The 14829-nt window shown below is 42.1% G+C and overlaps 2 protein-coding genes across 3 annotated transcripts; both read right to left on the bottom strand.

Moving 5' to 3' along the window:
- Window positions 1-6009: 6009 nt before the first annotated feature.
- On the bottom strand, window positions 6010-9482 carry atf4a (activating transcription factor 4a). Of its 2 annotated transcripts, none has more exons than XM_056459298.1 (3): window positions 9324-9482; window positions 7232-7555; window positions 6010-7063 (listed from the first exon to the last, which is right to left on the bottom strand). In XM_056459298.1, exons 2-3 carry the CDS (start codon window positions 7470-7472, stop codon window positions 6285-6287), a joined length of 1020 nt encoding a protein of 339 aa, XP_056315273.1. In that variant the 5' UTR covers window positions 7473-7555; window positions 9324-9482; the 3' UTR covers window positions 6010-6284. The 2 variants fall into 2 exon arrangements, with proteins under 2 accessions (XP_056315273.1, XP_056315272.1); XM_056459297.1 differs by having other exon boundaries at window positions 6010-7066; window positions 9324-9481.
- A 1606-nt stretch (window positions 9483-11088) lies between these two features.
- On the bottom strand, window positions 11089-14829 carry rps19bp1 (ribosomal protein S19 binding protein 1). Its single transcript, XM_056459305.1, has 4 exons — window positions 14658-14829; window positions 14004-14174; window positions 12396-12493; window positions 11089-11846 (listed from the first exon to the last, which is right to left on the bottom strand). Exons 1-4 carry the CDS (start codon window positions 14704-14706, stop codon window positions 11715-11717), a joined length of 450 nt encoding a protein of 149 aa, XP_056315280.1. The 5' UTR covers window positions 14707-14829; the 3' UTR covers window positions 11089-11714.

The following is a 14829-nucleotide window of genomic DNA, read 5'->3' as shown; positions in this document are numbered from 1 at the left end:
TTGGCCATTTCCAGCCTGGTTTTAGCTGGTCAGGCTGGAAAATGACCAGCTAAATCCAGCTAAAATTAGCTTGACCAGCCTGGTTTAAGCTGGACATAGCTGGTTTTGGCTGGGTTCCCAGCCTGGCTAGGCTGGTCAAGGTGGTTTTAGCTGGTCATTTTGCAGCCTGACCAGCTAAAACCAGGCTGGAAATGGCCAAAACCCCTCTAAAACCAGGCTGGTCGACCAGCTAAAACCAGCCAACCAGCCTAGGCTGGTTTAAGCTGGTTATTTTAGTAGGGTTTATTTTATATTGTAATCAAAATATAATTAACCAACCCCACTAATGAGCGCTCGCCGTTTGTTAAATGCTTTGACACAGAGAAACGCTGCCAGCTGAGCGTCTTTTAAAGCAGTGCTCGTGTTAAATGCTTTGATGGTATTTTTTGTTACGATCCCTGTTAAAGTAACCTTCGAGACCTGTCAATAACATATACCGTATTGCAGCAACAACATCAGACACCATCGTAACCCTAGTCATTGCAGTCGACAGATGCTGTGTGTGTGATTCGGTCATGGATCTCCTTCAGGCTCCCCCTGCTGGCTGCTGGTCCACTGCTCGACGTCACGAAACCCGGATATTTCTGGAAAAATTCTGGAGCTGAAGAGCAGAAGCTCACCTGCGCTCCTTCATCCGCACACAGCAGCGGAATCAGCTTAGCGTGAGCGTAATCGATTTCAAAGCCCTCAAAGATAAGCCCCACCCCCCATGCTCCAAGCCCCGCCTCCAGCAGCCGGGACACCTCTCTGGTTGCCAGCACCATCTGCTTGTAATCCTCCTCCTGCAGGCTGAGCACGTCGCTGCTGAGCGGACGACGGGGAACTAAAACGGTGAAGCCTGGAGAGTTGGGAAACGGCGTGAGGAACGCTATGTGCTCATCGTCTTCCCACACTCTCCACTGCTGCGCTTCTCCGCGGATTATACGCGGGAACAGCCCATCGTCAGACGGATCGCCTAGGAAGGTGTAGTTCTGCTGGGCGTTTGGTTTACAAATACGGTTTTTCACCGCCTCTAAATGATCATCAGTCCAGCGCGGGCCGCTCTTAGAGCTGATGTACCCAGGGTCAAACTCATTAAACTCTTCATCTGCAGCCAGGTGAGGTCTCCAGTCTGCGCTCAGGCCGTGCAGAGGGACGATCAGCAGCTGTGTGGTGCCATGTTTCTGTGGTGTGTGCACCAGAGCGCAGCGCTGCACTGACAGACCCGCACGCAGCCGGAGGGACACTGATCTGGCGCCCAGCAGCAGACGCAGAAACGTGTCCTCAGGCAGGTGGAAGAGGCTGCCAGCACAGGAGCTCTTACAGGTGAGCACAGCGACCCCTGGCGTCCATGGAGAGGGGTGCAGGTACGCCAGCAGATCTGCAGACTCCCAGATCACCAGCTGCTCCTGGAGAGCCCACGACATTCTGCCAGAGGAGGAAAGAGTGGAGAAATCTGAAGGAGAATCGCTGAAGGAAACGCTTTACTGAGGATTCTGATCATACTGATGATTCTCAAGGGCTTTTATCCTGTTTCTAGTCTAAATATTTCATAATACTTAAATCAGGAAACAGTTAATAGAGCAAACATATTGTCTTGTTTTCTGAAATAATCAGTGAAGGAGAATCAGTGAAGGAGAATCAGTGAAGGAGAATCAGTGAGGGAGAATCAGTGAGGGAGAATCAGTGAAGGAGAATCAGTGAAGGAGAATCAGTGAAGGAGAATCAGTGAAGGAGAATCAGTGAAGGAGAATCAGTGAGGGAGAATCAGTGAGGGAGAATCAGTGAGGGAGAATCAGTGAAGGAGAATCAGTGAAGGAGAATCAGTGAGGGAGAATCAGTGAAGGAGAATCAGTGAAGCAGAATCAGTGAAGGAGAATCAGTGAGGCAGAATCAGTGAGGGAGAATCAGTGAGGGAGAATCAGTGAGGGAGAATCAGTGAAGGAGAATCAGTGAAGGAGAATCAGTGAGGGAGAATCAGTGAGGGAGAATCTGAGGGAGAATCAGTGAAGGAGAATCAGTGAGGCAGAATCAGTGAGGGAGAATCCGAGGGAGAATCAGTGAGGCAGAATCAGTGAGGGAGAATCAGTGAGGGAGAATCAGTGAGGGAGAATCAGTGAGGGAGAATCAGTGAGGGAGAATCAGTGAGGAAGAATCCGAGGGAGAATCAGTGAAGGAGAATCAGTGAGGCAGAATCAGTGAGGGAGAATCAGTGAGGGAGAATCAGTGAGGGAGAATCAGTGAGGGAGAATCAGTGAGGGAGAATCAGTGAGGAAGAATCTGAGGGAGAATCAGTGAAGGAGAATCAGTGAGGCAGAATCAGTGAGGGAGAATCCGAGGGAGAATCAGTGAGGCAGAATCAGTGAGGGAGAATCAGTGAGAGAGAATCAGTGAGGGAGAATCAGTGAGGGAGACTCAGTGAGGGAGAATCAGTGAAGCAGAATCAGTGAGGGAGAATCAGTGAGGGAGAATCAGTGAAGGAGAATCAGTGAAGGAGAATCAGTGAGGGAGAATCAGTGAGGGAGAATCAGTGAAGGAGAATCAGTGAAGCAGAATCAGTGAGGGAGAATCAGTGAGGGAGAATCAGTGAAGGAGAATCAGTGAAGGAGAATCAGTGAGGGAGAATCAGTGAGGGAGAATCAGTGAAGGAGAATCAGTGAAGGAGAATCAGTGAGGGAGAATCAGTGAAGGAGAATCAGTGAAGGAGAATCAGTGAGGGAGAATCAGTGAGGGAGAATCAGTGAAGGAGAATCAGTGAAGGAGAATCAGTGAAGGAGAATCAGTGAGGGAGAATCAGTGAAGGAGAATCAGTGAGGGAGAATCAGTGAGGGAGAATCAGTGAGGGAGAATCAGTGAAGGAGAATCGGTGAAGGAGAATCGGTGAGGGAGAATCGGTGAGGGAGAATCAGTGAGGGAGAATCAGTGAAGGAGAATCGGTGAGGGAGAATCAGTGAAGGAGAATCAGTGAAGGAGAATCAGTGAAGGAGAATCAGTGAAGGAGAATCAGTGAAGGAAACGCTTTGAGGATTCTAATGCCGGTATTGATGAGTTCAGGGCAGGAAAAACACAACAAAGGAATCAGAAAGAGATTAGAGAATCATAAAACACTGTCTGTCTATACATATAAAGAGTTATATAAACAATAAATTGATTTATTATACATTTTAGATGACAATTAATAAGTATTTTGGGCCAAACTTTGATTCTTAAATTGTCTTTTATATTAGCTGTAAATATGACTGAGCTGAGGGATGTAGATACTGTTCCTAAAGTTTATTGTCTGTAAACAGAATTACAGACTGTAAAAACGGCAGGAGAATAGTAATGATACTAATGTTAACAGGGGAAACTCTGTGTGGAAAATATTTAAAATATTATTTAATCGTTTTCATGTTTAAAAAATCATTTTTATAAACTTTTGCATTCTATAAAGTACCTTACATTAATATTACTGTTAATATTTAATAATTCTGTAATCATAAACTGAAAGTGAGAGGCAAAACAAGGCGGGAGTGAAGAAAGTTTAGAAGGAGAAAAGGAAAAGTGTTTGACAGAAGCTTTAAAAACAAACACATATTTAGATGAAGATGTTTCTCAGTGTTTCTGTACCTTCCTATTAAAGCGTTCAGGATCAGAGAAACTGCAGATCCACTCAGAGCCCAGCGCCGCATTTCCTGCTTCAGCACTTCCTTTTCCTGCATCACATGAGCATAGAGCTCATTAACGTGAGCTCTCCGCCGTCTGCCGGAGGGAAGCGGAACTGCGCCGTAGTTTAATATCCATTCAGCAGACGCTGGAGATTTACAGGAGTGTGAACGAATGCAATGAATACATCTGCTGTCAGATGTCTATTCTCACATTTACATCGTTGTATTTGCGTGAGTTGCAAATCACAAAAAACACACACAAACTTGAGCAAAATCTGTATTTATCAGGAAAATTAAACGTGGTAGAAGTTGATTCACAGATTTCTGTCGCTCCTTCATGAGTAAACACACACTTTAGCTTTAGCACATCTCTTTCTCTCAGACACAAGCAGATTTAGAGGATCAGTGAGATAACCAGATCAGAGAAACACACACACAGTCTTTCTCGCTCTTCCTTTCACACACACACACACACATTAAAGTTTAATACACCAATTGAGCATCCTCACAACTCAGTCTTCCTGATATTTTACCACAAGTGCAGAAATTTAAGTGTCACAAGTACAGCTAAACCAGTTAACGCACACACACACACCGACTCTCTGACACACAGATGATCTCTGTTAATCTCTTAATGAAGCATTAACCCACTGAAGACAGCAGGAGTGGAGCAGAACCGGTTTCCCACCAGACACCCAATACTAGGGGTGTCCAGACTCAGTCCTGGAGGGCCGGTGTCCTGCAGAGTCCAGCTCCAGCTTACCTCAACACACCTGCACAGATGTTTCTAGAAAACCCAGTCAGAGCTTGATTAGCTGGCCCAGGTGTGTCTGATTGACTAACTAAACTCTGCAGGGCACCGGCCCTATACAGTGTATCGAAGTGTGTGTGTGTGTGTGTGTATATATATATAAATATATATATACACATACACACACAGTTGTGTACACTATACAACTGCAGGTTAACTATGTTCATATATAATAACTGTTAAAACCTGAATAAAGCTGCGCTCACACTGGACTTTTCTCCTCATAGACGTCCATCCGTACACACACGAATGCGTCAGACCGGGAACGCAAGGTCGAGCAGCAAGTTTCGCAGTTCGCTGTGGTTGTTGCTAGATCGGATATGGTTGCGGCTGGAAGTGAACGAGATTTATGAAATTTCCCAAGTGTTGTATTTTATTGACGTCTACCCCCCACCCCAGCCCTAAACCCAACCATCACAGTACTGAAAAAGTATAAATTCTGCTATAATTGATGTACATTTCGCACTTCTGGCTGCGTATCTGATCTAGACTTTACCGTTCGCTGTTGGAAAGCTGGAGCTTGATGAACTCTGACCTGTGAAATCGCATCACTTGACTGCAGCTTAAGTCCCCATCACTTTATTAGTTATTAATTACCTTAACTAATTAACTTAAGCTGCGGTCACACTAGAGTTTGAGCTTGCGATATTCTGTTGTGCAGCACTGTGAAAAGGGGCGGGATTAAACAAGATTAGACATTAATAAAGCCAGCGATTGTTCCATGCTTTAAATTTCTGTCCAGAGGTCGTGTTTCGATCGATTGGTCTCACGCAGTCATGTGATGCGATTTCACAGGTCAGAGTTCACCAAGCTTGAGCTTTCCAATGCAGCGAACTGCAAAACTTAACGAACGAGCTTGCGTTTCCAGTCTGACACATTCGTGTGTGTATGAATGGAAGTCTATGGGGAGAAAAGTGCAGTGTGACCGCAGCTTTATATCTAGGGCCAGACAGAATCTGTGGAGGAATTTTATTAAAAAAAAATAAATAAAAATCTGCGGATTCAAGTAGAATTATTTTAGAAGAATCCTAATAAATGAAAAGTACTTTTAATGTTTACAATGCAAATCCAATTAGATCCACTTATTTGGTAAACAAAGCAAGTCTCATATCTACTGAAAGGTCTCATTTAATATCTCTATTAAGACAGAAAATAGGACTTTACAAACTGTAATAAATCAGATGAACACTTTCATATTAATCAATATTACTACTGTGATTTAAATACAGAATAAATACTACTTTACACAAGTAAAGGGACTCAATGGTGGGCTAAAACTCTGTGCACAGACTCATGTGGGCCCACTCATAGCCTTCACTTTTCTGATTGTGGTTTAATAACGTGCTCTTTTGTAAAGCTGCTTTAAAGCAGTAAATGTGAGAAGCGCTGCACAAATACAGTTGAAGTGAACCGGTAAGCATATTAACCAGAAACACATGAGGGGGATTTTACTTCAATTGTTTGGTGAACTGCCCCCTTCAATCAGTGCCTTTCTAAGCACTTTAGAAGACAACACAAACTGAACACATGAGCAGAGTTTGATGACATCTTTATTAGAAAATAAAGCCCCTCACACACACACACACACCATGACAGATTGAGCATGTTTAAATAGCACACGTGAAGCTTATTTACAAAGCACTACAGCATCAGATTCAGTGTAAGAACTGGAGGTGTTGAGGGCCCTCGCTGGACCAGACGAGACGAGAGATGCAGGATGAGGAGTTATAATGATCAGAGAATAACAGATCAGTCTGGATGTGAAGGATGGATCTGGACCGACAGCGATGTGAAGGATGGATCTGGATCTAGCGTTTGCTCCTGCGGTGTTTGGCGGTCCGCATCTCCTCCAGAAGGTCCCGCAGGTACTGGATCTCCCGGCTCAGGGAATCTGCTTTCTCCGAGAGCTCACGGTTCTTCTTCTCCAGCTCAGAGCACTCGCCGTTCAGCGACTCCTGCTCCACACGCTTCTTCTGCCGGTAGCGTGTTGCTGCGGTTTTATTCTGCTCCATCTTCTTCAGTTTCTTCTCCACTTTCGGAGCTCCGGAGCTGGTCTTCACTCGGCCTTTGAGCGCTGGAGATGCTTCAGGATCGGGTCTGGAGTATGGTTTAGCTCTGGATGAGGGTTCTAGATCTGATTGATGAGCTGGAGATCCTGAGACTGAGATCCCGCTATCGCTATCAGAGGAATCGCTGATGTTCTGCTCTTCTTTTGGAGTCAGCAGAACCACAATGTGAGACGGAGAGAGGCTCAGCATGATTCCTGCAGGATGGAGAACTGAAACCTCAGTGTTCTCATCTTGAGGAGCTTCTTCAGGAGGAGACGGGACGCTCTGTGCTGGAGAGAGAGGCTCCGATTTGATCTCTTCAGGAAGCGGAAGGTCCAAGCCCAGAGGGAGATCCAGGTCTGCGGAGCCAAACGGGAGAGAGTCCAGATCCAGATCCATGCTGGAGTCCAGACAGGCCAGCAGATCCTCTGGGGAACCGGGCGGATCCTCAGAGTCGCATGACCCAATCAGAGAGTCCAGGTCCAAGTCATTCAGGTCTAATTTCTCTGTCATCCAATCCATACCAGGAAACACATCGCCTGCTAGAGGACACACACACACACACACACAGAGAGAGAGAGGAGGAGTTCATTCGACATTCGAAGCCGACTTTTGCCAGTGTACTAGTGTGTGTGTGTGTGTGTGCGCGCAGAGTAATCTTTCAGAGTGAGTGTGTACAGTGAAATCTGTGTGTGCGCATCGGTCACCTGTGCTCTGCTCTGTCAGCAGGACGTCCGACGACGGCCAGGAGAGCGACAGCAGCTCAGACGGAGCATCTCCAGAAGCAGGAGGAGAGAAAGAGGATAAAGAAGAAGAGGAAGAGGAAGACCACGAGCCCTCCAACACGGAGCTCTCCTCATCCTGGTCCAGCAGGGGCCCTCGGGGGTCAGCCGTCAGAGGCCAGGGCCCCAGCAGCAGGGCTCCAGCGTCCCCAACACACAGAGACATGGCGGAGGAGGAGCTGATGTATTCGCGGAGAGATGGAGATGCTGTCGATGGCAGCAGAGCGCTGGGGGTTTGCTAGGAGAGACCTGCGGGACAACACGAGCAGTATTAATTAGGTTTAATCACTGTGAGATCTGGTCATTTAGTAAAGGAGTTCCATCAGAAAGTGTTATAAATCTATATTAAATTCTTCAAAACAAACCTGACTGATGACAGAGTCGTGTGTGTGCATTATTAGACATGCTGATATTAAAAATTCAACACATCATAATGAACATGCACAATATCACTGCTACTTCAAAACACAGAGAATAATAATTTATTACGTAAACCAAGAGTGCTTTAAGGATATTCTGATTGTTGTATTGGCGGTTGCTTGACTTATCAGGTGATTTATTTTTAGAAATTAACATTTTGGCTTTAATCTGGCCTACAAAGTCACATTTAAACCACTTCAGGCCTTTTGTTTGTTAAATCTGTACATTAAAAGATCCCTCAGTTATTTTAAATAGTCAATATAATGACAAAAACAAAAGCATTTATCACTCTTAGCTCATATTTTATTGTTAATGCCTAAAAACACAGTAAAATCAATTCAACTATTCTATTAAACGGAGTTATTCACTAAATTTCAGCTTTAATTTCAACTAAAAGACATTTGTCACTGTTTATTTTAATGTATTAATGACTTTAGTGTTAACTATTCATTTGTTTAAAGCATTTACTCTGAACATGCATATACAATAATGCAAATCACCTATTTCATGCATGCGTTATGAAAACATTTCAACATTTTAAAAGAGGAACTAGTTCTCGATCCCCAACCCTGGCCAGAGAAAAGGTTTAACAGAACAAAACACACAATTACTCGACAAGGAAACAAAATGAGCCCATAATGAAGAACCAGTTGTGATTACTAACATTCTAAACCAGTTTAACCAGTTTCTAGAGCACCTCCAGGCACTCTGGATCAGACCAGTTAAAACAGGTGTCATCCAGGAGGAACTCAAGCTGCGAACACTCATTTACTTTCCCATCAGTGCTATTTACTAACGCTAAACCTCCTCCTCCTGCTGCTAGCTGCTATAATTAGCTCCCTCTAGGCTGGAGTTTCCCCGCCCTCACAGAATACATGTCCTAATATGGTCAACAGTGAAGGACGCCCCACCCCCCGGTTCCTGTGCGAGATGAAGGTGTCCCTGAGCGGTAAAGTCTAAAAGGGATACAGCTGCGGATAATAACGTCAAAATAAAAAAATTGTGATACTACAACAAATATTTTTACATTCTTGAGAGGGTTGGGTTTAGGCTATACGTAAATAATTTAATTGGGTCATTTAATAAATAATACGAATAATACTAAGTATAATTACTGTTTCACACTACTGTGAGAGCTGGGTCTAGGGATGTTAAAAATACAATTTCATCGGTAATTTAATAAATAATACTCTGTGTATTTACGGTTTGACATCAGTGCAAGGGCTGTGTTAATGGTAGTAGTTAATAAAATGCGATTAAAGGATAAATAAATAATTCTCGTTAACTTCTGGCCTCAGCTGTATCCCCTTCTAGCAACAACCTCCTGAGCCCTCGCGCCATTTCCAGCGGTCACGCGGAAGAATCGCGCGCGCCATTTTGAGGTGCCACGTTGTAGCTTCTCGACAGAAAATAAACAAAGTCTTAATGTGTATTTTTTTTCCGTGTCATTGTCAAATCACGACAACATAATCAAAACAAACGGAGATCGCGCATACACATTAGACAGCACCAATGCTGAGCGTCATTATTGCTAAAGCTAACAGCTTGAGAAGTTTATGACACAAATATGAGGGAAGAGAAAGTGAAAAATACTTACGCCATTTTGCCAAACTGAGCCAGTGCACTTGCCCGCTGCACTGCCGGATTTGCCGTTGCGATGTTTGCCGCTGCGCGCCGCTACACTGCCATGATTCCCGCGGGAGATTGAGAGCCACGTGCAGATCTAACCGGAGTATGAGAGAGAAAACATAGAGCCGGCCGCGCCTCTGCTTATATAATCTCACATCACAGCCCACACGCTTGTATCCCTCCGCTTAGTTCTCTGCGTGCTGATAGGCTGTTGAGTATGTCAATATATGACAAACAAATAGTACCCAAATATTACGTTCTCACAGAATGTGGGTCAACATTGCAGAGCTCAAGCAGGAAAAAACATAGATATTAAACAAAATATATTATAAATAAATAGATAATTTAGAAAGACAGGGATGGGTTATATTGCATTTTCAAAAATTTGATCCTATTTTAAAATAAATAATAGTTTTCGGTTTTAATTTATTTCAGAGTCGATAACCTCTGCAAAAAAACAAACAAAACATAATTATTAATAAACAAAATGACAAAACAGGCAATACATGTAAAAGCTTTGATCACTGAATTATTAGATATTGAATGGAACAGGAATACTGTTAAATTAGACATGAAATGCTTAAAATATTCTACTAATTCTAGAAAAAAAGAACTTTAATCACAGGAAAAGTTTGTTCTGTTTAGTTCTTTGGTAAAAAATGACCCATATTAAATTTGTTATGACTAAAGAAGAACTGACTATAACAGGGGTCACCAAACTTGTTCCTGGAGGGCCGATGTCCTGCAGATTTTAGCTCCAACCCTAATCAAATTACTAGGTATATTTGAAACACCCAGGCAGGTGTTTTGAGGCAAGTTGGAGCTAAACCCTGGAGGGACACCGGCCCTGCAGGCCTGAGATTGGTGACCCCTGGACTATAACATATTCACTTTAACGTAATGAATACATGTATGGCATTCAACTTAAAGGCTCATCTATACAGTGTATTATTAGAATAAGTGAACCGTCAAATGGGGAAAATATATTACCTATAGGCCAGTTTTTAATGACATTATCTTGTTTGGAGGAACATTTGATAACTTTTAATGGTTGAATCTTATAGTGCAAGTCTGTTGAATGCTTGATTCTGATTGGCTGATGTCATGGGCGCAGCTAAGGGGGAAAGCTATGACACTTCTAGAGGCCCACGCCATGACAGGTAAGCCTCCCAACCCCTCCTTCACTTTCGTTTGCGATAGAAGCTGCACCCCTGGCTGATGGTCACTCTAAGGAATGAGTCTCAAACTCAATTCGAGGAGAGCCGCAGCTCTGCAGTTTTGCTCCAACCCTATTCTAATACACCTGATCCAACTAATCAAGGTGTTCATGAGTAGCCCTGACCACCTTGATTAGTTGAATCAGGTGTGTTGATAGAGCTGCAACCCTCCAGGAATTGAGTTTGAGACCCATGCTCTAAGGTGTTTGGTTATAGTCAGACAAACACAGCACAGCTAAAGTAGTACCGGCAGGTTTAGAGCACATTACAGCTTCATATCACTCCGCTGAATGATTAGAGTTATTTCAGCTACAACAGTCAGAAATCACATCAGAACACGACAGGAGGAGGAGATGTGGAGGACACTAGTGCTACACACAGAAGACACTTGAGGAGGACACACACCTGACTAAAACACTCTTCAGTGTACAACATCTGGTAGCCGTATTATAAGTGGATTAAAAGACTCCAGACTGCTGAATTATTATAAAATAAATGCACCAATGCACGGCAGAATTGCAGGAAAGAAATCATAAGCAATATTTAAATTTATTATAGCACTCGATAGAATGTGTATGCCTTTAACTGAGAGAAAGTGCATCATCTTGTGTTTGACGATGCAGAGAAAATATTATGTACATTAACTTTCATTAATACAACACTATAAGAGTCCTCAGATTCATTTACACTGCTCTGTTTTTATCTTATTCAAATGTGTGTCTTGTTTCTAGTCCAAATATATAAGAACTCTTAAATCAAGAAGCGTTTACTAAACCAGCACAACATATAGTCTTGCTTTCAGTAATAATGAGTCAAAATGAAGAGAGTTTTTCATTAAAACAAGCTAAATAATCTGACAATGGGGGAAGAGAATTCATTTTGCTTTTGACAGGATTATTTAGCTTGTTTTAATGATAAACTCTTCATTATCTCTGTAAACAACACAATATCTTTAGCTTGTCTAGAAAACGCTTCGTGATTTAAGAGTTTTTAAATATTTGTACATAAACAAGACAGAATCTCTAAGTAAGAACAGCATTGTTGGCAGTGTACAGGTGAAAATAATCAATAATAACAGTTTTAAAGGAAAGCTGCTGTTATTGATTATAATCTCAGACGTCTTCAGTACTGATCAATGTTGATCAGAGACGGGAGAAATACTCCTTCTGGAAGGTCTGGAACTCCTGCTCGGTGAAGACGGATGTTTCTTTGGGTTTGGGTTCGGGCAGATCCGGCTGATCACAGGAGCGCCGGCTGGAGCTCTGCTGGACCTCCTAAACAAACACAACACATCATTTAAAATCCATTAATTCATTCTCCTGTAGAATCCTGTATACACCATTATGTCCTTTGGGTCAAATTGACCCGCCCACACTAAACCTCTAAAATAAAGCAGCTCAATTTAATTTCAATCCTCAAATCTATTCAGCACGAGGAACGCAAGTTTCTTTCTTCAGTCGAACACAAAAGAAGATATTTCCTAAAATGTTGGAAACCTGTAACCATTGACTTCCATTAGTTTTTCCTACTATGGAAGTCAACCAGTTTCCAACATTCTTCAAAATAACTTATTTTGTGTTCCAACAGATGAAAGAAACTCATAAAGGTTTATAACCACTCGAGGGAGAGCAAATAGTGAGCAAATGTTCAATTTTGGGTGAACTGACCCTTAAACTATGTTGAATTGAGCCCTCATTTTTCAGATGCTAAACTAACAAAACTAGTCTTGAACTGCTCAGATTAAGGAAACTATCTTTATACAAACTAAATCAAAGATTTCCCCTTGGATGTGCTGTGGGCTGCTTCAGGATTCGGGTTCAGACCTTTGCTGTGTGGTGTTTCTGTGTTGTGGAGCTGGTCCTCAGGAAATACTTCAGGTTTGAGCTCAGCTGACTCTTCTTCTGCTTCTTCCTGTATTCATCTGTGATGAGCAGAACCATTCATCAGCTGCACTTTTAATTGGTTTATTTCATTTATTTACTTATAAAGCACAAATAAACACAGCAATAGCGGACCACTGTGCTGTATAATGAGATAATAGATCAAATAAACATAATAAATACAAAACACTACAATAAAAATAATAGAGAGAAGTATTTATAACGAGTTAAAAGCCAAAGTAAGAAGATGCGACAAAAATTCACAGCCGTTTCTACAATTTCTACAATACTTCACTACGATACACACTGCTCAGCATACACTTTTATTTGAAAACTAATATCTTTATCCATTTCTCAGTGAATATAGATAATATATTCAGGTTTTCACTGAACATCTAACAGGTTTACAGACAGTTTTACATTTTATAACTAAATAAAAATACAGTAACTCACAATAATATAAAAATACAACAATAATAATACATAAATAAACTACAGAAATGTAAATTACTAGTGGTAAGGTTTTTTACTTGGTTTTGAGCTGATTTTATATTCGTCTGAAGTGGTTTTGAGCTGATCTAGAGTGGTTTTTAGAGGGTCTTAAGTCTGAAAGGCTTTTGAGCTGGTCTGAGATGGTATTGAGCGGGTCTGAAGTAATTTTAAGCTGATCTTGGCTGGTTTTGAGCTGGTCCAGGGTGATTTTAAGCTAGTCTGAAATGATATTGAGCTGGTCTGATGTGGTTTTGAGCTGAGTGGATTTAAGCTGGTCCTCAGTAAGTCTGAAGTGGTTTTGAGCTGATTTGGGGTGATTTTGAGCTGGTCTCAGGTGGTTTTGAGATTGTCTAAAGTTATTTTAAGATGGTCTGAAGTGATTTTGAGCTGGTCTAAAGTAATTTTAAGCTAATCTTGGCTGGTTTTGAGCTGGTCTGGGGTGATTTTGAGCCGGTCTCATGTAGCATTGAGCTGGTCAGGGGTGCTTTTAAGCTAGTCTGAAATGATATTGAGCTGGTCTGATGTGGTTTTGAGCTGATCTAGAGTGGATTTAAGCTGGTTCTCAGTAAGTCTGAAGTGGTTTAGAGCTGATTTGGGGTGGTTTTGAGCTGGTCTTAGGTGGTCTAAAGTGATTTTGAGCTGGTCTAAAGTGATTTTGAGCTGATCTTGGATGGTTTTGAGCTGGTCTAGGGTGATTTTGAGATGGTCTAAAGTGATTTTAAGCTGATCTTGGCTGGTTTTTAGCTGGTCTAGGGTAATTTTGAGCTGTCTAGGGTGATTCTGAGCTGGTCATATGTGGCATTGAGCTGGTCTGGGGTGATTTTAAGCCAATCTGAAATGATTTTGCACTGGTCTGATGTGGTTTTGAGCTGATCTAGAGTGGATTTAAACTGGTCCTCAGTTTAGTCTGAAGTGGTTTTAGCTGGTCTGAAGTGGTTTTGAGCTGATTTGGGGTGATTTTGAGCTAGTCTCAGGTGGTTTTGAGATGGTCTAAAGTGATTTTGAGCTGGTCTAATATGATTTTGAGCTGGTCTGAAGTGTTTTTTTTGTCAGACTGACCCACGGCTGATCGAACACGCTTGTCTTTGACGGTGTTGTTGTTCAGCGATGATTGTCCGGCTCTCTGTAGCTGTCTGATCCGTTTCTGGATGCGTTGCTTCTGTGTGCTTTTCTGCTCCATCAGTGCACCCTTACTAGAGCGGTTCCTCTTTTGCTTATGCTTCGCTCCATCTACACACTCACAATGAGATACTTTATTCTATCCATTGTTGCATTAATGCATTGTAATACGAGTTAGCATCGCAACATGAGTTACATAATCTGATTACTAAATTACTCCAGTAACTAGGGAAGTAATACCTCATTTTTTATTGCCAGATGTGAATCTACATTACCTTCAGCCGTTTTTCACTACACATTTCTCTTTGGTGTAGAAGTGAATTGCATTTTTTAAACTATTGTGTGTTATATTATTATAAATTACCTCAGCACACATAAAACATGTTACTTTTCTTAAACAATTGAGACAACACTGCAACCCTGTATGTAAACTATTTTAATAAAACACAGATAACAGAATAATGACTGTACTCTTAGAGAAGCTTCACAGATGAACCTATCTCATAATTGGCGAAGTCTGAATTATTCCTCATTATGTTTTGTTTATAACTGTGAAGCTACAGACGAAAATAGATTTAGCGACCGGATAGTTACCTTTCTCGCTGAATAGCTCAAGTCCTCTTCGAATCACAGATGCTGACATTATCAATCTAATGCGCAGTATTAAATTAAATGTATAAATGTTTATTAAAGTGAGGCGTTCAGTGTTTTCACGGCATGTGCGAGAGTTCCACGTGTGCGTCACAACAAACACCCGACCAGGAAA

This window comes from Danio aesculapii, chromosome 6 (assembly GCF_903798145.1).
Source record: "Danio aesculapii chromosome 6, fDanAes4.1, whole genome shotgun sequence".
Taxonomy (NCBI): domain Eukaryota; kingdom Metazoa; phylum Chordata; class Actinopteri; order Cypriniformes; family Danionidae; genus Danio; species Danio aesculapii.
This window is presented reverse-complemented; position numbering and strand designations above follow the sequence as displayed.

What these genes read in the sequence shown, in the direction of transcription:
- atf4a (XM_056459297.1), bottom strand. Translation starts at nt 7,472, where the DNA reads ATGTCTCTGTGTGTTGGGGACGCTGGAGCCCTGCTGCTGGGGCCCTGG. An exon ending in GCTGACAGAGCAGAGCACAG is followed by an intron (nt 7,067 to 7,231) that starts GTGACCGATGCG and finishes TGTGTCCTCTAG; the next exon opens with CAGGCGATGTGTTTCCTGGT.
- rps19bp1 (XM_056459305.1), bottom strand. Translation starts at nt 14,706, where the DNA reads ATGTCAGCATCTGTGATTCGAAGAGGACTTGAGCTATTCAGCGAGAAA. An exon ending in TGAGCTATTCAGCGAGAAAG is followed by an intron (nt 14,175 to 14,657) that starts GTAACTATCCGG and finishes GTGAGTGTGTAG; the next exon opens with ATGGAGCGAAGCATAAGCAA. An exon ending in AGAAACACCACACAGCAAAG is followed by an intron (nt 11,847 to 12,395) that starts GTCTGAACCCGA and finishes GTGTTTGTTTAG; the next exon opens with GAGGTCCAGCAGAGCTCCAG.